Source organism: Arachis ipaensis, chromosome B1 (assembly GCF_059453495.1).
Source record: "Arachis ipaensis isolate K30076 ecotype BB chromosome B1, ASM5945349v1, whole genome shotgun sequence".
Lineage (NCBI taxonomy): Eukaryota > Viridiplantae > Streptophyta > Magnoliopsida > Fabales > Fabaceae > Arachis > Arachis ipaensis.
Genome location: NC_142436.1, coordinates 150,032,125 through 150,055,929, shown reverse-complemented (window position 1 = coordinate 150,055,929; position 23,805 = coordinate 150,032,125). Strand labels below are relative to the sequence as shown.

General features: G+C 36.4%; 1 protein-coding gene across 2 annotated transcripts; it reads right to left on the bottom strand.

The window, feature by feature from the left end:
• Positions 1 to 19,891: 19,891 nt before the first annotated feature.
• LOC107641241 (Leucine-rich repeat protein kinase family protein) lies at positions 19,892 to 23,374 on the bottom strand. Of its 2 annotated transcripts, XM_016344740.3 has the most exons (2): positions 21,825 to 23,374; positions 19,892 to 21,749 (listed from the first exon to the last, which is right to left on the bottom strand). In XM_016344740.3, the coding sequence occupies exons 1-2, from the start codon at positions 22,647 to 22,649 to the stop codon at positions 20,070 to 20,072; spliced, it is 2,505 nt and encodes an 834-aa protein (XP_016200226.1). In that variant the 5' UTR covers positions 22,650 to 23,374; the 3' UTR covers positions 19,892 to 20,069. The 2 variants fall into 2 exon arrangements, with proteins under 2 accessions (XP_016200226.1, XP_020961945.1); XM_021106286.2 differs by having other exon boundaries at positions 19,892 to 23,368.
• Between the last annotated feature and the right edge of the window lie 431 nt (positions 23,375 to 23,805).

Below are 23,805 nucleotides of genomic sequence, written 5' to 3'. Positions count from 1 at the left end.
AATATGTTTGTTGTTCCTGTGTGACTGAAAGTTGACGATGAATTTGATTAAATTACTATAAAATAATTAGCTTCATTACATTATTGTTATTTTATGTATGATAAATTTAGTAACTTCGGTAGATAGTGGAAGCATAATAAATTTAGTAATTTACATGGATTAGATTATGAAAGAAGCGGCATCAACGACCCAATGGTGAGAGGAAAAAGTGAAAAACAACTTAAGAATTGGGTTCCGACACCCACGAACGAATATTCTACTTTTGGGTGTACTTACAAGTTTCAAGAACATGGTATACAAGGTAATTTCTATATTTTTCTTTAATTTTAGTTACGGTTTTAAATTTATCTTATTTAATATTTATTAATTTTAAAAATAAATAATAAATATTAAATAAATTAAATTTAGACTAATTTTAATTAATGTCTTTTTGTTATTGAATATTTTTGTTTACCTAAATTGAACACAATATTTAATTTTTCAAAGATGTACATTAAATGCTTTCCGGGATATACTTCCATAAATATAACACTTCTTAAAATAATGTCAATATTTGTCTAGATAAAAGTGAAAAGATTTACAATAAATTTCATCAAATTTTACAATCTAATTGGCCTTGATATTAGGTTTGAACAAAAAGAACATGGGACAAATTAAACTGCAATACACCTCTTTACATTTAATTAAACCCATCATAATTCTTTTTTATTTGTTTAAATTATATCAACCTCTTCTAATTTACTTAGAAAATTAGTGTAACTTTTTCTTTTTCAGAGGATGTCCAAGTGTATCATAGAGTTTTATCTGACTATTGTAAGGGTTTTTGCGTTTTCATGAACAAACGAGGATAAATAAGCTAATTTTCAAAAAAAAAAGTAAAAGTAAATGTCGGAATGACAGAAAATTGAGATTTAAGACATAGAACATAAATATTCTAATAGAAAAATCTATAGAGATGGTGGATACCATGATAAGGAGAAAAATTAACATCATGTGCAACAAGAAACAAAATGCATCGGTGCGAAGGCTAGAGAGTTGGATACTTCCGGGTTTAAACTTTGGTATACAGGAAAGGTAAAGAATAGGTATAGAATAGGTATTATCATAGATAAGCAATGGAAGAAGGACGTAGTGGATGTCAAGAGGGTGGAAGATTGGATCATCTCTATCAAACTTGTAGTGGAATGAGGTACTTTTCATGTGATTAGCACCTATGCACTGCAAGTGGGTTCGAACAAGCAACACAAGATAGGATTTTGGAAAGATCTAGAGAGTTTGGTCCAAGACATACCTTCGCGAGATAATATTTTCTTAATAAAAGATTTAAATGGCCATGTTGGAAGAGAAGTGACTAGGTATGGAAGTGACTAGGTATGGAAGTATTCACGGAGGCCATGGTTTCGAGATGGTCAATACCGAAGGTAAAACTATTTTGAACTTTTTCTCAACTTTTGACCTTCTCATTGCAAATACATGTTTTAGAAAGAGAGACGAACATCTTATAACCTCTAGGAGTGACATGACAAGCTCTCAAATCGACTTCTTCTTGTTGAGGGGAGTCGACCAAAAATTTTACATTAATTATAAAATTATTTCGGGAGAGAATTTAACAATACAACATATGATGTTCGTCATGGATTTTTGCGTTGAGTAAAAGTTGAGAAAAATACATCATACGAAGAACCCAAGGATGAGGTAGTGGCGAATGAAAGGGGAGGAACAAAGAAACTTCCTAAAATGGGTAGGAGAAGAGGCAAAGTATGATAGGAATAGAAGCGCGGAGAAGATGTGGAAGGAGATAGCAGAAGTTAATAGAAAAATAGCAAAAGAAATTTTTGGTGAATCTAGAGGGATAGGACCAAGAGACAAAGAGTCCTGGTGGTGGAATGCGAGTGTACAAGAAAAGATAAAGACAAAAAGAAAATGCTTTAAGGAGCGGTCTTTGTACCGGAATGCAGATAATTAGGAAAAAATATAAGGCGGCTAAAAAAGAGATAAAAGTGGTTGTAAGTGAAGAAGAAAAAGGTATATATAGAATCGCAAAGAGAAAAAGAAAAAAATGTATATATAGAATTGCAAAGAGCCTTGAAAGAAGAACGAGAGACTTGTATCATGTTAAGTGCATAAAGGATAAAGATGGAAAAGTTTTGGCTCAAGAGGAGAAGATCAGTGAAAGATAGAAGAGCTACTTCTACGAGTTATTTAATGAAGGACAGAAGACTCTTCTGAGCCTTGGTCGGTTATGCACGAGGGAAGAAGATCAAAATTTTGACTATTATCGAAGGATTTGAGATTTTGAGGTAAAAGAGGCTCTAAAGCGGATGAAAAATGGCAGGGCAGTAAGACCTGGTAATATTCCGATTGAAGTTTCGAAGGGCCTTGGAGAGAAAGGTATTAGTTGGTAAACCAAACTTTTTAATGAGAGTTTAAGGTCAAAGAAGATATCAAATGAGTAGAGAAAGTGCACTTTGGTACCTGTCTACAAGAATAAAGAGGATATACAAAATTGTAGAAACTATAGAGGGATCAACCTCATGAGTCATACCATGAAGTTATGGAAAAGGGTGATGGAACGGAGGCAGAGACAAGAGACACAAGTAACAGAGAAATAATTTAGTTTTATGCCAAGCAGATCCACCACTGAAGTGATATACATGTTAAGAAGGATGATGGAGAGGTATCGTAATAATAAAACGGATCTACATATGGGGTTTATTGATTTGGAAAAAGCGTACAATAGGATGTCAAATGATGTCTTATGGAAGGTTTTGGAAAAAAAGAGAGTAAGGATTACATATATTCGTGTAATTAAAGACATATATGGTAGGGTTACAACTAGTGTGAAGACTCAAGGTGGTGTGATAGAAGAATTTTCTATTGGTATAGAATTACACCAAGGATCATCCTTAAGTCCATACCTTTTCACATTAGTCTTGGAAGCACTTACAGAGTATATCCAAGAGCCTGTGCCATGGTACATATTTTTTGCCAATGATATCATCCTTATGGAAGAGTCAAGGGAAGACTTAAATAAGAAGTTGGATTTATGGAGAGAAGTTCTAGAAGTGTATAGTCTACACATAAGTCGTAGCAAGATGGAATATATAGAATGTAAGTTCGGCCGCCGAAAGAGAAACCCTAATACATAAGTGAATATTAGAGAAAACATCTTAAGAAAAGTTAAAAGTTTTAAATATCTTGAGTGAATCATAGAGGATAATGGAGAGATTGAACAGGATGTAAATCATAGGATCCAAGCAGGTTGGTCAAAATGGCGGAGTGCGTCTGATTTTATATGTGACAAAAAAGTGCCTTTAAAACTTAAAGGTAAATTCTATCGCACTGCTATCAAACCGGCTATGCTTTATGGTACAGAGTGTTAGGCGGCTAAAGAAGAGCACGAACATAAATTAAGTGTGGCAAGGATGAAGATGTTGAGATGGATGAGTGGTCATATGCGATTGGATCGAATAAAAAATGAAGATATAAGACAAAGAGTTGGAGTAGCATCTATTGTGAAAAAAGATGGTAGAATCACATCTCAAGTGGTTTGGACATGTGAGAAGAAGATCGACAGAGCATGGATGAGATAGGAGATGGACAAAGGGTGAAAGGCAGAGGAAGATCTAGGAAGACCATCTATGAGGTGGTCAAACGAAATCTACATGTAAACGGTCTATCTGGAGACATGATACATGATAGAGTTCAATGACATCATTTGATCCATGTAGTCGGCCCCAACTAATGGGACAAGACTTTGTTGTTGTTGTATTATAAGATTATATAAATAATCATATTATATATATAAAATATATAAAATATATATTAAAATATATAAAATAATATATGTGTGTGTGTATTAAATTTATTGTGTACATAATATTCTTATATTTACAAACAAAAATTGGACTAAAGTGTGAGAAAAAGAAAAAGAGGTGAATGTACACATTATATGTGTTTAATTAGCATATGTTCATACCCTGCCCCAAAACACAAGGCAGACTCAATCAAGTTAAAAGGCCCAATCTAGAAGATTGGCTTCCAGCACTTGTCTGACCTCCTCCAAGAGGTCGGGTTCGACGTAAGCAAGCAACCAACACCTATCTAAACGAGTAATCGCCTCCCCAAATCTCTCACCTACTTCTAAAAGAGAGATCTCAATAACCATAAAATAAAAAGGCGGTTATCCACCATCAAAAGTGGAGCTACTTCAACTGTGGTTATTGGTTCATTCCCTATAAATATACTGACACACTGAGGTAAACTCAAGTTCCAATACTCTAAACATGCTTAACCCCTTGCTAACTTAAGTATCGGAGTGTCTTGCAGGTACCACCCCCCACCTATTCAAACACATACGTACATCTCGGACGGCGGCTCCCAGACGTGAATAAGTCAGAGGCCACCATCCTTCAACGTTTGGACCTTCCATTCGAGCCCAATCATCCGATTTCAGGTAAGCTCCGGAACATTAGCGCCGTTGTTGGGGACCTGGAGATCAACGCTCAATGGTAGACGACCAACATGAAGACGGACATATTGCGTCTGAGTCAGATCAAGAGCATCAAGACATAGTCAACAACGACCAAGCCTTAGTAGTACTCCAGCCAACAATGGAGGAGCCGTATGGAGAGGGTCCCTCCGACAACCAAAGGAGAATCCCTTCTGAAGTTCGCCTCCCTGAAGGGGAAAGACAGCCTCGTGGCAACGACCGCCTGGGATGGCTATAAGGACATCAGGACCGACTTGAGCAGATGGAACAGGAGTTAGAGCGACAACGCGAAGCGGATAGAAGTCTGAAGAGAGAGATCAAAAGGCAAAGGGAGTCGGAGGATAAGCTCTCGAAGCTAGAATCCAATCTCCGAAATAAGGATTCTCGTACGACTCAGGAAGACAGTCCCCTGGGGGGAGAGGACCCATTTACAGAGGATATCATGCGGGCTAAAGTCCTCAAAAAACTTAAAAGCCCTGACATGAACATGTATGATGGAACAACCCAAAACATCATCTGAGCAACTTTAAGAGTCGGATATACTTAGCAAACATTTCAGATGCTACTTACTGCAAGGCCTTTCCGACAACATTGACCAAAGTAGCCATGAAGTGGTTCGACAGCTTGCCACCCAGGTTGGTATTCAGTTTCGACGATCTCTCGCGCAAATTCCTTACCAGATTTTCCATCTAGAAAGACAAGGTCAAGCACATACCCAGTCTACTCGGGGTGAAACAGGAGGTCGGACAACCCTTGAGGGAATACATGGAAATATTTAACAAAGCGTGCCTGGAGATTCAAGACCTGTCCACTGAAGCGGTGATAATGGGACTCGTCAATAATCTCCGAGAAGGACCTTTCTTTCAGTCCATATCAAAAAGACATCTGACTTCCTTGAATGATGTACAGGAGTGAGCTGAAAAGTACATCAACATGGAAGAAAACGCCAGGTTATGAGAACCGAACTGGCGACTTGGGAACCCTCACCAGTCAAAGGAAAAGGAGAGGGAGCCCAAGAGGAAAAAAGAAGTCAGACCCGAGAAACCCAGAAGGTATCACAACTACACCCCGTTGAGGATTTCCCTTGTAGATGTATACAGAAAAATTTGCCACACTGAGAAGCCCTCCCCCCCTCCCGCTGTGTCCAATAAAACATAAAAGGGGTGGAAGTCATAATGAGTATTGTGAATACCATAAGCTTTATAGACACTCAACAAATGATTACTATGACCTAAAAAATGTGATAGAAAATTTGGTTAGAGAATTTCGGCTGGACAGATATCTCAAGAAAAGGTCGGGTAATCAAGAAAAAATGAAGAGAGAGGACGAAGACCTCGAGCAGAGAGATCCACCCCCGCAAACTCCAGAACGACATGTTCACATGATCTCGGGAGGGTTCGCTGGAGGGGGACATACAAAGTCATCTCGGAAGAGACACCTAAAAAAAGTCTATCAAGTCGGGAATGATGGACATGATCTCCCTACCATCTCTTTTACCAAAGAGGATGGACAAGGTGTCGTACCCAGGCATGACAACCCGGTAGTAATCACCATGATCCTCGCCAATACTTACCTGCACAGAACTCTGGTAGATCAAGGGAGCTCGGCCAATATATTGTTTAAACCTGCATTTGATAAGCTAGGACTGGATGAGAAAGAGCTAAAAGCCAATCCGGATACCCTATTCGGATTAGGGGACGCTTCCATTAAGCCACTGGGCTTCATTCCCATGCACACAACTTTCGGAAGGGGACTGCAGTCCAAGACTTTAAGCATTGACTTCATTGTTGTGGATGTAACATCCGTTTACAACACCCTGATAGGTAGGACAACCCTAAATCGGCTGGGGGTGGTTGTCTCAACCCCTCATCTTTGTATGAAGTTCTCGACACCAGAGGGGATTGCTACCATCAAGGGAGATCAGAAGTTGGCAAGGAAGTGTTATAATGAAAGCCTGAACCTAAGGGGTAAAGGCAAGGAAGTCAATACAATTGAACTCAGAGGAGTTCGAGTAAGGGAAGAGTTGCGACCACAGCCAGGAGGAAAAACAGAAGAAGTCCAGATTGGGCAAGAGGTCGGAAAAAACATTAACATAGGAGCTAGTTTAGCAAAAGATCTGAAGCGGGAACTGGTAAAGCTCCTACAACAGAACTTTGACCTCTTCACCTGGAAAGCATCCGACATGCCTGCGATAGATCCCGAGCTCATGTCACACAGGTTGGCCGTCTACCCGGGATTCCGACCTGTTCAACAAAGGAGACACAAGCTCAGACCCGAATGGGCTTAAGTGGTCGAAGAACAAGTACAAGCCTTGCTAGAGGCAGGGTTTATTAGAGAAGTCAAGTACCCGGCCTGGCTGGCAAATGTGATGTTGGTTAAAAAGCAGAATAGGAAGTGGAGGATGTGCGTCGACTATACCGACCTCTACCCAATATTGACGCCCTAGTGGATTCCAGCTCAAGGTATCAATATTTATCATTTATGGATGCTTACTCGGGCTACAATCAGATCCCGACGTATAAATCGAATCAGGAGAAAACATCTTTCATCACACCCAACGCAAACTATTGCTACGTGGTCATGTCATTTGGATTAAAAAATACAGGGGCCACCTATCAAAGGTTGATGAATAAAGTATTTGCACCTTACCTCAGAAGCCTGATGGAAGTATATGTAAATGATATGTTAGTGAAGACCAGGGATGAAGCCAGTCTCCTGGCCGACCTTTCACAAGTCCTTGATACTATAAGGAAACATGGGATGAGGCTAAATCCCACCAAATGCACCTTTGTAGTGGAAGCTGAAAAATTTCTAGGATTTATACTGGCACAAAGGGGAGGCTAACCCCGATAAGTACAGAGCAATCCTAGAAATGAAGAGCCCAACCTGTTTAAAGGAAGTCCAGCAGCTGAATGGTCGCCTTGCAGCTCTATCTAGATTTTTAGCAGGATCAGCATTGAGATCCCTGCCACTTTTTTCGCTACTTAGAAAAGGATACAAATTCGAGTGGAGCCCTGAATGTGAAGAGGCCTTTCAAGAGTTTAAAATTTTTCTGAGCCAGCCTCCTATCCTTACTCGGCCGAAAATAGGGAAAGAACTCGTATTATACTTAGCTGTCGCTGAGAAGGTCGTGGCATCCGCATTGATACGAGAAGATGAGGATGGACAACATCCCATCTATTTCACTAGCAAGGTGCTACAAGGTTCGAAATTAAGGTATCAAAAACTTGAAAAGTTTGCGTACGCCTTAATTGTAACATCAAGAAGGCTCCGACCTTACTTCTAGGCTCATACCATAAGAGTTCGTACAAACCAGCCTATGAAGCAGATCCTTCAGAAAACGGATATTGCAAGCAGAATTGTTCAATGGGTTATAGAGGTATCTGAGATCGATCTGAATTACGAAATTCGGACAGCAATCAAAGTCCAACGCCTCACCGACTTTGTCGCAGAATACACAGGCGATCAGAGCGAGACCTCCACGACCTGGGAGCTTTATGTAGACGGATCATCTAACAAGGTCGAAAGTGGAGCTGGTATAATATTGGTCAATGAAGAAGGTACTCAGATAGAGGTATCCTTGAAATTCGAGTTCCACACTTCCAACAACTAGGCCGAATATGAAGCTCTAATCGCAGGGATAAAACTTGCTAAAGAAGTCGGTGCTACCAAGGTAATAATCTTCAGTGACTCTCAAGTAGTAATTTCTCAAATTAATGGAGAGTATCAGGCAAAAGATCCCAACATGAAAAGGTACTTGGAAAAAATGCTAGAGCATCTTAGGCAATTCCTGGAAACCAAAGTTAGGCACATAATTCGGGAGCTCAACAGCCGAGATGATGCTCTCTCCAAGCTAGCAAGTACCAAACCGGGAGGAAATAATAGAAGTCTAATACAAAAAACCCTCCAAGAACCCTCAGTCATGAAGTCAGATAACAGGATGGACATTTTGCCAGTCTCCGGCTTAAACCTCAGATGGATGACTCCCCTGGTCGAATATTTGAAATTCGACATCCTACTCGAGGAACAGAAAGAAGCCAAAAAAATCAGGAGGGATGCACAAAACTACACTTTGGTGAAAAATGTCCTTTATAAAAGGGGGATATCTACACCACTATTAAGTGCGTCCCGACTTCCAAGACAGAGGAAGTTCTGGAGGAAGTGCACAATGGCATCTGTGAGAATCATCTCAGAGCAAGATCCCTAGCTAGGAAATTAATCTGAGATGGGTTCTTCTGGACGACCCTACAAAAGGATGCCTCCGACTTCATGAAAAAGTGTCAACCTTGTCAGATGCATGCAAATTTCCACGTCGCCCCCCTATAAGAACTTATTAGTATAACTTCTCTATGGCCTTTTGCAAAATGGGGATTGGACCTACTCGGATCTTTTCCTCAAGCGCCTGGACAAGTAAAATATCTTATTGTGAGAGTGAATTATTTTACCAAGTGGATAGAAGCAGAGCCATTAGCTACTATCATGGCACAAAGAAGTCGAAAATTCCTGTACAGGAATATTATCACCCGATTTGGAGTCCCTCAATCCATTACTACGGATAATGGCACACAGTTCACTGATTCTACATTCAGAAGCCTGGTGGCGAGCATGAAAATCAAGCCCAATTCACTTCGGTAGAGCATCCCTAAGCCAATGGTCAAGCCGAGACAGCCAATAAGGTTATATTGGCAGGATTAAAGAAAAGGCTCCAAGAAGCAAAAGGGGCTTGGGCTGAAGAGCTCTCCTAAGTGTTATGGGCTTATCGAACTACGCCCCACTCAACCACCAGCAAAACACCTTTTCGACTTACTTATGGCATAGAAGCCATGATTCCTGTTGAGGTCAACGAGCAAAGTACAAGGGTGAGATTCCACGATGAGATCGGAAATGTCCAAGCCCACAAAGAAGAACTTGAACTGCTCCCAGAAATCCGAGAATAAACCCAGATAAGAGAAGTAGCGTTAAAACAAAGGATGCCGAATAGATACAACAAAAATATCATTCAAAGAAGTTTTGCCTCAGACGACTTAGTCCTTATCCGAAGGTGAACAAGTCGGGTGAAGGAAAACTCGCTGCGAACTAGAAGGGACCCTACAAGATAGTTGAAGTCTTGGAAAAGGGTTATTATAAAGTGTCTGACCTAAGCGGATCCGAGCTCCCAAGCTTATGGCACGCTTGCAATATGGAAATGTATTATAGCTAGAAACGAACCTCGCTCCCTGATGTACTCTTTTTCCCGACTTCATGATTTTTTTCCGAGAAGGGTTTTTTTGGAGGGGGTTTTAACGAGGCATCAAAGCGAGGACTAGGGGAAACAGAAGTTTTTTCCCTCAATAGCTAAAAGCATCCTTGTAAAGATATTTTTTCATTAATAATAATACTTGCTTCTCTCTAATTCCATTATTATTCTACGATACGCACCGAATTAAGCTCGAAAAAAACACAAAAATCCATTGACCGACCTATATGGTCGACAGGATAAAGCGACGAGATACAAGTCGGTGTAAAGAGGTTATAGAAGATTATCATAATAGCTTAAAAATAAGATAGCAAACGAAATGCATCGCAAGAATGACCTAAGTTATAAAAATGATTCAATAAGCAAAGCAAAATTGAACGTATGCGATTACGATAATGGAAAAACGAGAAATACGAAAGTCCCTTAAGGGATCATTAGTAAAAGCTTTTCACGAAAACTTTGCCAAGATAAAGATTACTTAGCAAAAAGGTTTTCTTAAAAGCTTTACTGAACAGCAGGAAAATTATCTACTAACCTAGATAAAACAGAAACTTTGCAAAAACAGATACTTTGTTAAAGTACTATTGGAAAAGGACCGAAAACGTCCAAAAAGCATGCAGCAGTTGTTGTTAAAGATCCGTAAAGGATCAAAAGTCAGGAACCATCAACAGAAATATGCAAAAATACATAAAAATTGTTCATAAAAGGTCCCACAAACCGGGCCTTAGTAAGAGCATTAAATAGGGGCAATCAGAGGGTTCGAATCATCAGCAGGAGAGGAGACCGGTTCGGCCGTGAAAGTCGGAGGGGTCGAAGGAATCTCTTCGGCATCAGAAGTCGAAGCTACCTCGGGCTGAGCAGAAGAGCTCGGCAATAACCCCTCGGCTGGACCAACCTCTTGTGGAGGAGATTCAACAGGGTGTTGTCCCGTCGTCTTCAACTCGGAATCAGCCTCAGGACGTGGAGGAAAAACTATCTCACCATTGATAACAACCTTGTCAGGATGAAGAGGTGACAGGTCCAAGTCGGGAGCAATAACACCGACCTGTTGTTTCAACACCTTGAACACCTCTTCAGTGCCCTCAACTATAGAATCCTCTAGGTCCTGGTAACCCTCCCAAAGCAGTTCCAACTATTTTTTCAGGTCAATATTGTCCAAAAAGACCCTGATATAGTTCTGTTCAGCCTTCTCCCTCAAGCCCTCAGCCAATTCACAAGAGGCCATTAACAACTTCTCTTTTTTCCGGGCTTGGGAGAGTTCTTCCTACAGCCGAGCATTCTCCTCCTACAGCCTTTTCTCATCTTCTTGATACATGGCCAGTCGCTCCTGGAGAATCTCCAAAGAATGCTGAGTCGCACTCAAAGGAGTTTTATCCAGTATATTAAGAAGAGAGGTACAGACCCCAGCAGTCCGAATTCCTCCTCGGATCAAGACCTGAAGATGAGTTCGGACAGAAGCATCATCCATAGCAATCGAGTTATAGGGAAGGATGTGCTTCTTATTAAACTTCACTCCGTCAAAACCGGTGTCCCTGACGCTAGAAACACCGGCTTCCGAGGTCTTGCGCTTTTTCGGAACAGGTTTCGAGGAGGAAAGAACTAGGGGGTAGGGGTGGGAGGAGGAAGATGAGGAGTAGGAATGGGATTTACCAATCTCGGCTAAGAGGAAGAGGAAGCCTTCAAACCCGATCTCTGTGGAGAGGGAGTAGCTGATGTTCCGCCTTCCTGTGCCTGAGCAGCTCGGACACGTGCATTCCTTTTGCCCTTCTGCACTTTAAGATAGGCTGCTTTTGATCCACTCTTCGTTTTTTCTAAAAGAAAAATTGAGAGACAATTAGCATACAAGTCGGAAGAGCTCAAAAATGCCTACAAAGTCAAAAATAAAAAAGCTACCTAGCTCGGTCTGGACATAGCTCGGAGATCTAAGAAGAAATTTCTTAGCGTCAAGGTTTGGAGCCCGTCCTCAAGCCTCTCGGAAAAACTCAACCACAGCCTCCTCTACCTCTTCCAAGTCTACTAGGCTGTATTTTTTTACAGGGGCTGTCTCTACCCAATACAATGAGAAGCGGGGTTCATTGTCCTCATTCAAGAAAAAGGGATGATGACCTTCAACGGCTTGGATTTTGAAAAAGAAATTTTTGAAGTCGTGGAACGACTCGTCAAAAATGGAAAAAATTTTCCAGCCTTCAATAGCTCGGAAGGAAACCTATTGTTGCTTATTTTGCTTATTCAAAGCACTAAAAGGCTTTGTTAAATGAAAAAGATAGAAAAAAGGTCTTTAAAGAAATCGGAAATCCGAGTTCATGGCTAGCAAGTTGGTAAATCTTAAGAAAACCCCATTAATCGGGATGAAGCTTGGAAGGAGCTACCCTACAATGGGACAACACCTCTATCTCAAAATCAGAGAAGGGAAAGGTAACCCCCAAACGGGTAAACAGACAGTCATACATAAAGAAAAAATGGGGATCAGAATCATTAATTCTCCCACAACAAACTCGATCCTCTAGGTCAAGGGCCACTATTTCATATTTGGCTTCGTCGGCATCGGAACTACAAATCCTATGGTGTTTACGGAGTTCGGTTACAAAAACGCCATCTACTATAGGATGATCAGAAAGGACAGAAGAATCTACCCATCTCAATAGAGCCTCAGAAACTCGGGAATACATTTTTTCAGAAATGGAAAAAGATATATAAGGGGATATACCTACATCGCACAAAGAAAAGAAATCATCAAAAACAAGTTCGAAACAAAACAATTATTTCCAAACAAAGCAGAGAATAGTCAACAATCGCAATAGAGACGATTTTTGTAAAAAAAAAACACAAAAATCCTAAAGTTTTCTACTACAAACAATGAAAGTACAATAAGAACCTACTCAAAATCTCCCTGTCAACCATCCAGTCCACTTAACAGAGGCAAAGAAAACACTATAAAAGCCAAGAGAGGGTGAAGGCAATGAAAAACTAATCTTTTTTTAGAAGAGAAATTTATCAGCAAGGATGAAAGAAGCGCCAAAAGTGCTGAGAGACCAAGGGTTGGAGAGTAAAACACCAAAGTGCCAAGATAGGAGGATGAAGAAGAAAAGCACGAAAGAAAGTTCAAAGAGAAGACGAAAAAGAAGAAAAAGGGAGAGGGGGAAAGTATTTATAAGATACCAGATGCATAATCGTAAAAGTAACATACTCATTAAAAGGATGCATCGTTACCAATGAAACCGCTCCCCACGTGTTAATGCAGAAAGCCAACAAACACGACGATTGATCATTCGAAATCACGACGGTTTTAAACCAAAATCACGTCGACTTCCCAACTTGAAGGGAAGAATACCGACCCAAGTATCCCCGAGTTCAATTAATACTCAAATCCAAACTCCTAATAAGGAGATCGGACTCGAGTAGGGGCACTGTTCATACACTGGCCCAACACACAAGTCAGACCCAATCAAGTTAAAAGACCCAATCTAGAATATTGGCTTCCACCGCTTGTCCGACCTCCAAGAGGTCGGGTTCGACGTATGCAAGCAACCAACACCTATCCAAACGAGTAACCACCTCCCCAAATCTCTCACCTACTTCTAGAAGAGAGATCTTAACAACTCTAAGATAAATGGGCGGTTATCCACCATCAAAGGTGGAGCTACTTCAACGGTGGTTATTGGTTCATTCCCTATAAATATACTGACACACTCAGGTAAACTCAAGTTCCAATACTCTAAACCTGTTTAACCCCTTGCTAACTTAAACATCGGAATGTCTTGCAGGTACCACCCCCCCTCCTATTCAAACACATACGTACAACTCGGACGGCGGCTCCCAAACGTGAACAAGTTAGAGACCACCATCCTTCAACGTTTGGGCCTTCCATTTGAGCCCAATCATCCGGTTCAGGTAAGCCCCGAAAACAGCATATATGTTAAGATTATATGTTAAAATTATTATTAATAAAAAAATTTAATGTTATATATATATATAAAATTTACATGTTATATTTTTTTATAAATCTTTTTCAATTAATAATATTAAACACACATATTAGTTAAATTTATATTATATATAATGAGTTAAAATATTTTCAAAAATACTAACCAATCAATCTTGTTCCCAAAATTTTATTAGCATGAGGATGTTGCACTTACTACTTTCTTTGGTTTGGGACACACACTAATTTAATGTCAACCAATTAACAAAAAATAATATCTGAGGTTATAATATAATATTGTATTAAGAGATAGAGAAAATTAAATAAAAATAAAAAATAAAATAAAAAAAATTAAAATTTTTAATTACATCGGGCATATCTATATAGAAATATCCTATTTTTATTGAGAAGAACCATGTAGATTGAAACTTATACTCTTATCTTCTATCTTAGCTTTTATGTATTCTTCTTCCTCTTAAACACACTGCTTTGTGACAATGATGGCAGTGCCACCGGCCCACCGCTTCTGCCACCATCAGAAATCTTTTTGGTTTTTAGTTTCCATTTTGACTGCTTGTCTATCACCGATCTGGATATATTTCCAGCAAAAGTAATCACCATCTTTATATGTGTTGCATTCTCATTGCATTTTCTTTTTTCCTCATATAAGAGTATACATCAATTTTCATGCACAATGAATTTTGTGCGCACACACATTATTGCTGTCATTGAAACGGTCATTTTTCATGCGAAGAACATAATAATTAAAATATTAATATATACCGCAATTAAATAATTTAATTAAATATATTAAATTATTTAATATTTTTTAATTATTATTTTTACGTAAAGATATTTCTACACCAATATTCATATGTTGAAATTAGTGAATTTGGTGACATTTCATGGCATAGGGTATGGAGTATGGGGCCTTATGGAAATTTCATTGGATTGGAATACAAAAGAAACTTTACCGTACCAGTCTAAAGAATCCGAAATTCTGAATATGGTACCAATAGAGTTGGCAATGGTAGGGTAGCTTCGGGTTTGGACTCTACTCTAATTCTATGTGTGGGTTAAAAATTTTATTAAAATTATATTGTATTCTATTTACGGGTTGAAAATTTCTCAACTATAATTCTACCTATACCCTAAAATTTTAAACCATATCCTATCCTACTCTACTCGTAAAAATATCAAATTTTTCAAAGTAAATATAAAATTCAATCATTTTGAATTTTATATATATTAATAACATAAAAAATAAGAAACTAATGCTTTAAATTACTAAATTAACTAACTAGTTTAGTGATTGTTCATTTATCGTAAGTCATTACATAAGGGAGGTTGTGGGTTCAACTCTCACTTCCTTCACTGTATACCTAATAACCTCGGGTCTTTAAAACTTTAACAATAATTTATAAAAAAATTTATTTATGATGTACTTATTTATAGAGAAGAAACGTGTTACTGAAAAATTGATATCTATATTTGAACTTAAATTTGTCATAAATTATGATTTGATACTTCTTTGATCTATTTTCTAATTCAACAAGTATGATTAAAAATAAAACAATAAGTTTATAACTAATATAATATAATATTAAAATTAATTTAAAACATATATACATTTTTTAGTTTTCTTAAATTGCACATGGGTTGAGTGAAGTCGAATTCGCCTTGATCCGAGTCCGGCACGAAATAATAACTGAGTCTATTTTTGAGACATTTATCCAATTCTAAATCCAAAAAAATCACACCAAATTAACTCTTAAAATGTTTGAATCCAGACCGAGTCTTCGAACCAAACTGGGCTGTATACACCCCTAGTACCAATGAGAGTGGTGTTTCTTGTTTCAAGTCTAGTGTGAGTTTAATGGGGCCAACAATAAATGCTATTTTTGTCATTACTGCTGCAATGAGCATCATAGCAACAGCTTCAAGTTCAGACATACATCAGACACAGCTTAATCCAAAAATGTGCCATATCAATATCACGGGATTTATAGGGCACAATAATTTCGGATCTGTAATTTATATGACACAATCATGAACCTAATGTAATGTGTAATTGGCAGCCTAGAATTGGAAGAATCAAGTTACAAAACCATCTTAAGAGATATCAATAAGCTGAAAGTCAGAGCGATGAAGCAAATGAATATGACATATATGTAGATGAATAAAACGTTGAATTAAATCACACTTGTGGGTAGTAAGGAATAAAATCTTGAAGCTTTTTTCCATTGATGGTTCCTTTCTGATTAGAATTGGTAATAAGAAGAATGTGTTTGGAGTAAAGAGGTGAGAAAGAAACAAGAGAAATGGGTGCAATGTTGAAGCATGATATATAGAAGATGAGGAGTGGAATAACTAACTAGTTCATCAATGGAAATGGCTTATGCTTTCTTATTCTACACTTATTGCCAATGCGGAAATAGAAGATCGAGAGAACGTGAAAATTCAGGTGAAGTCGACTTAATGTGAAGTTGATATTTAAGAGCCGTTAAATAAAAATTTAGTTAAATCAGTCAAATTATCTAATAATTTTCAGGTATCAACGTCACGTGAAGTCAATTGCATTTGAGTTTTCACTTTGAGAGAAATTCTTATACCATCAATTTTTAGTATTTTTTGACCTTTTTTACCACTATAAATATTAAATTATTTTTAATAAATAAATTTTATTAATTTATGTGTGTAAATTCTAAAAAAAATGATATAAATTATATTAATTCATGTGTGCAAATTTTAAAAATATAAGTACAAATTATATTTTTTTTGTGTGTAAAATTCTATAAATATAAGTATTAATTATTGTTGGTTAAGTGCTAAATAATATTTGTCATAATGACCATGTAGCATTGCTAAAAAAATTATTTTATTAGTAACCTTTTAATATGACCTAATATTTTTTATTTTTTATTAGTGAAAGCGAGAATATAATAGGATTTTTATATTATTTATATAAATTGAGAATAAAAATGATAATTAAATAACAAATATTTTATTTAAAAATGACAAATATTGTGAAACAAAAAGAATAAAAGTGACAAGGTAAAAAAAGTTAAAAGAATAGTTTTTTTAACAAAAAATAATAAAACTAGAATTAAGTTTCGATAATGCAATATTTTTTCAAAAAAAAAAAAAAAACAAAACTTTTCTTGGACTAAATTAAATTAGTTAGCCTTAGCTTATCATACAAGACAGAATTTGTAGGCACTATTTAATATTTTAACATACATATCTAAAAAATTAGCTATACGAATTTGAAGTTAAGAAGGAAGAGGGAGAAGAAAAGATAATTAAAACGATTGAAGGAGGCACAAAAGTAAACTAAACAAATGCATATCTATTGGCAAATAGAATATTTTATCTAAAATAATTTGGTTAGTCGAGTGGTTAGTTAGTTCACTTGTTTGTTTAAGTAAGTATATGAGTTCAAATTATGCCTTATGTATAACGACAAATTCTTAAATGAATCTCAAATTCGCGACGAATTAATCGTTAATCCATCCAACTAAAAATACTTTGAACAAAAATAAAAGAGAGAATATTTTGCCTTGTTTCTGGTTCCAATACAATGCATATGGGCTCCACAATAGGTATCTGATGCTTTCTTTAGGTGGAGACTCGAGAGAGTGTAAACTACTTCCTTCAGAAATCATACTAGAAACTAAAAATCTTTTAACTAACAATCAACTAATATTTATTTATTTTTTAAAAATTTTAAATAAAAATCCAATTTTTTATTCAATATTAATCAATTTTTTAAAATTATTTGTTCCCCTAAATTATAAATTTTAATTTTAAAATTCTAAACTGTAAACGTTAAATTCTAGCCATAAACCTTAAGTCCTCCAAAAATGTGAGTTAATAATATAATTTTATAATAAAAAAATTAAATAATATTAACTAATTTAAAATTAATCCTTATACTTATTTTTTTTAAATGATTATTGGTATAAAAAAAAAACCGACAAATAACATAAAAGTTGCATTGGTTCCCACTTCAACCCCAGTACTGTTGCAGGAAAATGAAGGAAGAAGCACAATCTGACAATTAAAATGTTAAATAATTCTACGTACCAAAATTTGAGCCAAAGAATTCAATAATTCTTACGGAATATCGATATGAAAAGCAACTAAAAATAATATATTCAGTAATTCAGAAATTTTAGAGGAATTATTTTTTCTGAAACTATTCAATAATTAGTGTAGCTTGCACAAAATAAATAACCGGTGTCACATTTTCATTTTGTAATTTACATCATTTTTTTTTTGGTCTAACCAAAGGATATATATTGATTAAAATAACAGAGTGACCAAAATGTCTCATAAACTAAGTATAGTTATTAAAGAGGGTAAAGCCCAAAGTCTATGGGCCTGGATCCTTTCATCAAGTTCTCTTTCTTTTTACTTTTCTCAAATTTTCATGTTATATCTAATTATCTAATTTTTGTTTCTCACAATATTTTTTGATTTAGTAGGTCAAAAACTAATTTTTTAATAATCTCGCTACGTTATCAACAGTATTTCTGTCAACTTCTACCAACTCTTATTTATAACTGTATTTAATAAAAGTGTCTTTATAGATGTGTCTAATAAAAATGTCTTTTTTATGGCTGTGTTTAATAGAAGTGTCTTTATAGATATATTTTTTGGATGTGTCTCTTTATATATGTGTTTAAAATATAATAATTAATTATTGTTAGTAATAAATTGGCAGATAATATATTGGTATCCTATATTTTTTTATTTTTTAATAGATTAGAGTTCTCTTTAAGAGTTTGTGATTGGTCAATGAGTTACTATATGTACAAAAAAAATTCGAACTTTTAATACTTTAAGCATACTAGTGAACTAACCATGAGACAAGTTCAAATAATAAACTATTATCCAACGACTAAAGATAAAAAATAAAATGGAACTACCATATTCAGAAAAAGGACAACATATAATTACAGAGGATATGGTATCTTCTGTTTCTTGTCTAGCCAAAAGGAAATTTTATTTATTTATTTGGTGATGAAGCCAAAAGTAAAAATAAGATAGCTTGTTCGTACAATTAGCTTAATAAGTTTATGGCTTTTTTTGGGTGCACAATTAGATTAAGCTCATATATTTTGTTGGTAACTAACTTTAATAAAGGTTTAATCATGATTAAAGATTCAGCAGTGAAAAAGGTGCTAGGTTGGGAGTATCAACCAAACCATAGACACCCTCTTACAAACATTCATGATTCTCGGATGCCACCCATGTTAACAATGTTATAAAACATGATTGCAGAGTGGGAGAGTGGAAGACACTCAGATAAAGATGTTGAAAACGTCTTTTTATAAAGATGTTTTTTAATAATTAAAATTTAACACATATAATTGATTAAATCGTGTTATTTTTGTCAAAATTAGACTAGATAAATTGATTTGATCAAAAAATGGTAAATCAAATCTTAAACTGGTCTAAATTAATATTTTTTTGTATAGAAAATGACTACAATACCCTATTATAGAAAATGATTAAAATACTTCTATTATATATATTAATTTTAAGAATCTTAAATTTTAGTCCTTTATTTTTTTATCGTAGGGTTAGAATTTATAATTTTTAAAATATATATATATAAAATAAGAATATTTTAATCATTTTCTATAATAAAGATATTTTAGTCATTTTTTATAAAAAATAATATTAATTTAGGTCAGTTCAAGATTTGATTCACCATTTTTTCGGTTAAATCAATTTGTCTAGCCTAATTTTGACAAAAATAACATGATATTAAATTTTAATTACTGAAAAACATCTTAAAAAAGAAGACGTTTTAAACGTGGCTCCCTTCTAGAATTGGGGTAAGAATATTATTATTATTATTATTATTATAAAGTAGCTAGGCTTGTTAGAGTTGCTATGTTAGGCTAAACCCACTCCAATTCCAACATCATTATCACCATCCCTCTCTCTTTCTCTCTTTCACACACATTTTTTCTTCTTATTTATTTATTTTTTTCAAACAACATTGACATTCATGTGTTTGAAATATTGTTGACATTGACATAGTATAGAAATATACATCACAATGAATTGAATTGTATACAAATAAAGCTTCTGTTACTATACATGTGTTGGTGTCATGAATCATCAATAGCAAGGAATAAAGAAATGTTTCCTTAAATGAACTAATGCAATTATAAGACAATAGTTAATTTAATGTTAAGAATATAAATCTGATGAAGAAATATAATTCAAAACAAGATCACATGCTGCATTAACAAGTTAGTACAATGATATATTCATCAAAGGCTCTCTTCTTCATAAGAAAAACTCAAACTCCAGAATCTAACTGCTTTACATTTGTTTCATGGATGATAGAAAAGAAACAAAACTAAATTAAAACAACCTCAAAATCCATGTCACCATTGAAGCTAATTAGAAGCAATAGGTTCAATGTCTTTTAGAAGTCCAACAATCTGCTGCATTGTTGGTCGCTTGGCCGGCAAGTCAGCAGTGCAAAGATAACCAATCTTGAGAGCCTCCTCCATTTGTTCATCTAGTCCTGTGTCCCTAATCTTTGGATCAATTGCTATTGAAGCTTGATTCTTTCTAACTAGTCCTCTCACCCAGCTAACCAAAGTTGATTCCTTGTCATCAGGGTAATCATCTCCGACCGGCTTCTTTCCGGTTACTAGCTCAAAGAGCACAACTCCGTAACAATATACATCAGATTTCGTGGTTGGTGACTCGAATTCTTGTTGAGAAAACTCCGGCGGAACATAACCAGAGGAACCAAGAGCAATCTCCTCGTCCAAGCCGCTTCCAAAGATCTTAGCCAGGCCGAAATCAGACAGCCTGGGCTCGAGGTCAAAGTCCAAATAAACACTGCTGGCCTTGACTGCTCTATGAATGATTGGAGGAGAGCATCCATGGTGCAAGAAAGCGAGAGCTCGAGCGGTTCCAAGGGCGATTTTGTGACGAAATCTCCAAGTTGTGAGCAATCCTTCAGAGCCAGCATTCTGAATTCCATTGTTGTCAGATTCATCCCATGTATCTGTGCTCCAATCATCAGTGCTTTGCACACCAAGTGGCAAGTCATATAGCAGATTTTGCAAGTTTCCATTCTCCATATAATCATATATAGCAATCCTTTGATCCCCTGCTACACAATATCCAGTTAAAGGAACAAGGTTGGGATGCTTGATTCTGCCAAGAAACTCAAGCTCTCTAGCCACTTCTTGATCTGTCAATGTAGAACCAACCACCAAAACTTTAACTGCCACATGAATACCACCAGGAAGAAAGCCTCTATAGACCGGACCGAATTTTCCTTCGGCCAAAAGAGTACCTCGGTCGAAATTTGAAGTTGCAGCCAGTAAGTCTGCAAATGTAATGTTCAACAAAGGCTTCTCAAAGATTACCACCGGAACTGATGTTGCCTGCTTAACATCAGCCACCCAGGTTGTTGAATCAGTCTGGAATGAGAAAGGCCCGGAAATGTTCTGTTCTTCTTTGTATGAAGTTTGTTTAACTTGCCACATTTTCGACTTCCTTCGGCAGCCGAATGCTAAGAACAACAGGCCAGCAAGCATGAAGATCATTGAGAAGGTTAACACCAATGCTAGCTTCATTCCCTTGTTGTGTCCATTGTTCTTTCTCCTGAAGAAATGTGGGTCTGCAGCAATTGGACAACTGTTCACTGATCCAAAGAATGCTGATTCAAGAACATCAGGGTGAATGTCTGAAGCACACAGTGTTAAGTTATTGTAAGAGAAGTTGTATCTCTCCATGAATGGTAGTTTCCCCAAGACAGACAAAGGGATTGTTCCACTCAAGGTGTTGTTTGAAAGGTCAAGAATTTGGAGGTGTTTGTTCCTCAAAATTGGAACTTTACCAGCAAGATGATTCATAGACAGATCAAGAACATTGAGATTACTCAGTTTTGAGATTTCATCAGGGATTAGGCCTACAAGATTGGTTTTGGACAAGTTCAGATACTCCAATCCTTGGAGCTTTTCAATCTTTGTTGGGAATTTCTGTTTGGAAAATCTGTTGTGTGCAAGATTGAGGTGCTTTAGATTCAACAAGGACTCACTCAAACTCAACAAGTTCTGGAAAATTTCACCACTTAGCTGATTCCCTGACAAATCAAGATAAACCAAATGAGACCAGTTGTAGTATTGTACCTGTGAAATGTGGCCTTGAAATTGGTTTCTGCTTAGGTCCAATACCTCCAACTTTTCCTGAAACACACCCATGATAGAACCCTGAAAGGAATTTCCAGATATGTTGAGACTTAAAATGGAATTGAAACCTGAAATATCCAAGATTCGGCCATCTATATCATTGGCAGCAAGGTTCAAGTTCTTGAGCTTGGGAAAAGCAGCACCAAAACCATTTGGAAGTGTTCCATTCAATTGATTTGATGAGAGATCAATTGAAACCAGGGACTGGCACTTGAGAATCCCAGAAGGAATGCTTCTTGAGAATTTGTTATGGTCAAGTTTGAGGATTCTCAAACTCATAAGGGATCCAATAGCTTCTGGAATTTCTTCAGTGAAGTTGTTGCTTGACAAGTCAATGGTTTCAAGCATACCAAAATTGCCAATGTTGTTGGTCAATGAACCTGAAATCTGATTGGTGGAGAGGTTGAGGCTCTTGATAGAGCTTAAACTCCAAAAATCTGAAGGCAAAGTTGTGATCTTGTTGCAGCTAAGATCCAAAGTTTGAAGCTTGCTCAGCTTGCCTATGGTGTTATCAGGAATAGTTCCAGAGAGGCCTAAACCTGAAAAGTTTAACTCAACAACATGTTCTTTGTTGTTGTCACAGAAAACTCCTTGCCATGAACACACTGAAGCTGAGAAATTGTAGGAGGAAAAAGAAGAAGAATTGGAAACCATTTTCTTCAAGAACTCAGACACATAGAACTCATCAGTGTTTGGTTGCTGAGAAGCCAAATGCTTGAACAAGAGTCCCAAAATTAGAACAGTGCCAATCACTCCCAAACCCATCTGACAAATGATTCAGAACAAGAAAAAGAAAAAACAACAACAAACCCCAGAACCTCCACAACCACAGGGAAAATCAAATACTACAAAACTAGCATCACCATTTTATTGATAGATGATGAAAAACTCTTCCTATAGAAGCTAGAAATTCTTTCATGCATGCCAAATCTACTTGAACTTAATTAACAGAATATTACAGAAAATGAAATCTCAGTTCACAAAAACTAAGGATAAGTAGCTGAGGGAGTTAAAAAAGAAAAAAAAGCACTAAACTTTAGGGTGATTTTTGCTAGAAGAAATGGTGTGGAGTAGAAGAGGAGAATGTGAACAAGTGTTGGCTGGATTTGGAGATCCTAGAATACCAACAAAAAGAAAAAAGGTCATATAAAGAAACAACTGATGCAAGAAGCAAAACTAAAACCAAAACTATGTTGTCTTTGTCTGCACTCTTAGATTGTTGAAAAGTTGTGATTCTTTCTTCCTTAACTTCTATCTATGTGGCAGAGCAACTTTTTGGCTACAAAACTTTCTCTTCCCACTATTTTTTTTTCACCCTTTAAAGTGGAAAATGCAGATCAGAGTAAGAACCAAGGAAGGGAAAAAAGAAAGTGAAAAAGTGAAGAGCAATGAGGGAGTGTAGTGGAGCTGGTTTGAGGATTCATAAATGGGAAGAAGAGAAGGGAAGGTGAATATATCTAACATTTCTTGGTGGGAATTCAATGATTCTTAATTGAATGATGATCATGCCTCTGCCTAGTGTCTATTATTAGTATCACCATCTTTTTTTTCTTAGTCTCATTGGAAAATATGGAAAAAAATTATTCTGTTTTTATGGAATTTATGGGAAAGGGAAACCATGACTTTGTTAATTCTTTTTATAGGATTTAGCTAACTAACATATACCGGCTATTTTTTTTTTATGGAGGTAAAAGTAGTAATATACCTTAATATGATAATTTTTTGTGTTTTTTAAAAATGTAGAAGATACACAAATTGGATGGTCCGATTTGCATACTTTAAATTTTTTAATTTTTTAACAGAAATCCCTCGGTCTGATTTCTGTACCCTCACAAATCCCTCAGTCCGATTTCACAAATTCCTCGATTCGATTTCTGTACTGTCACAAATCTCTCGGTCCGATTTCTGTATTCTCACAAAT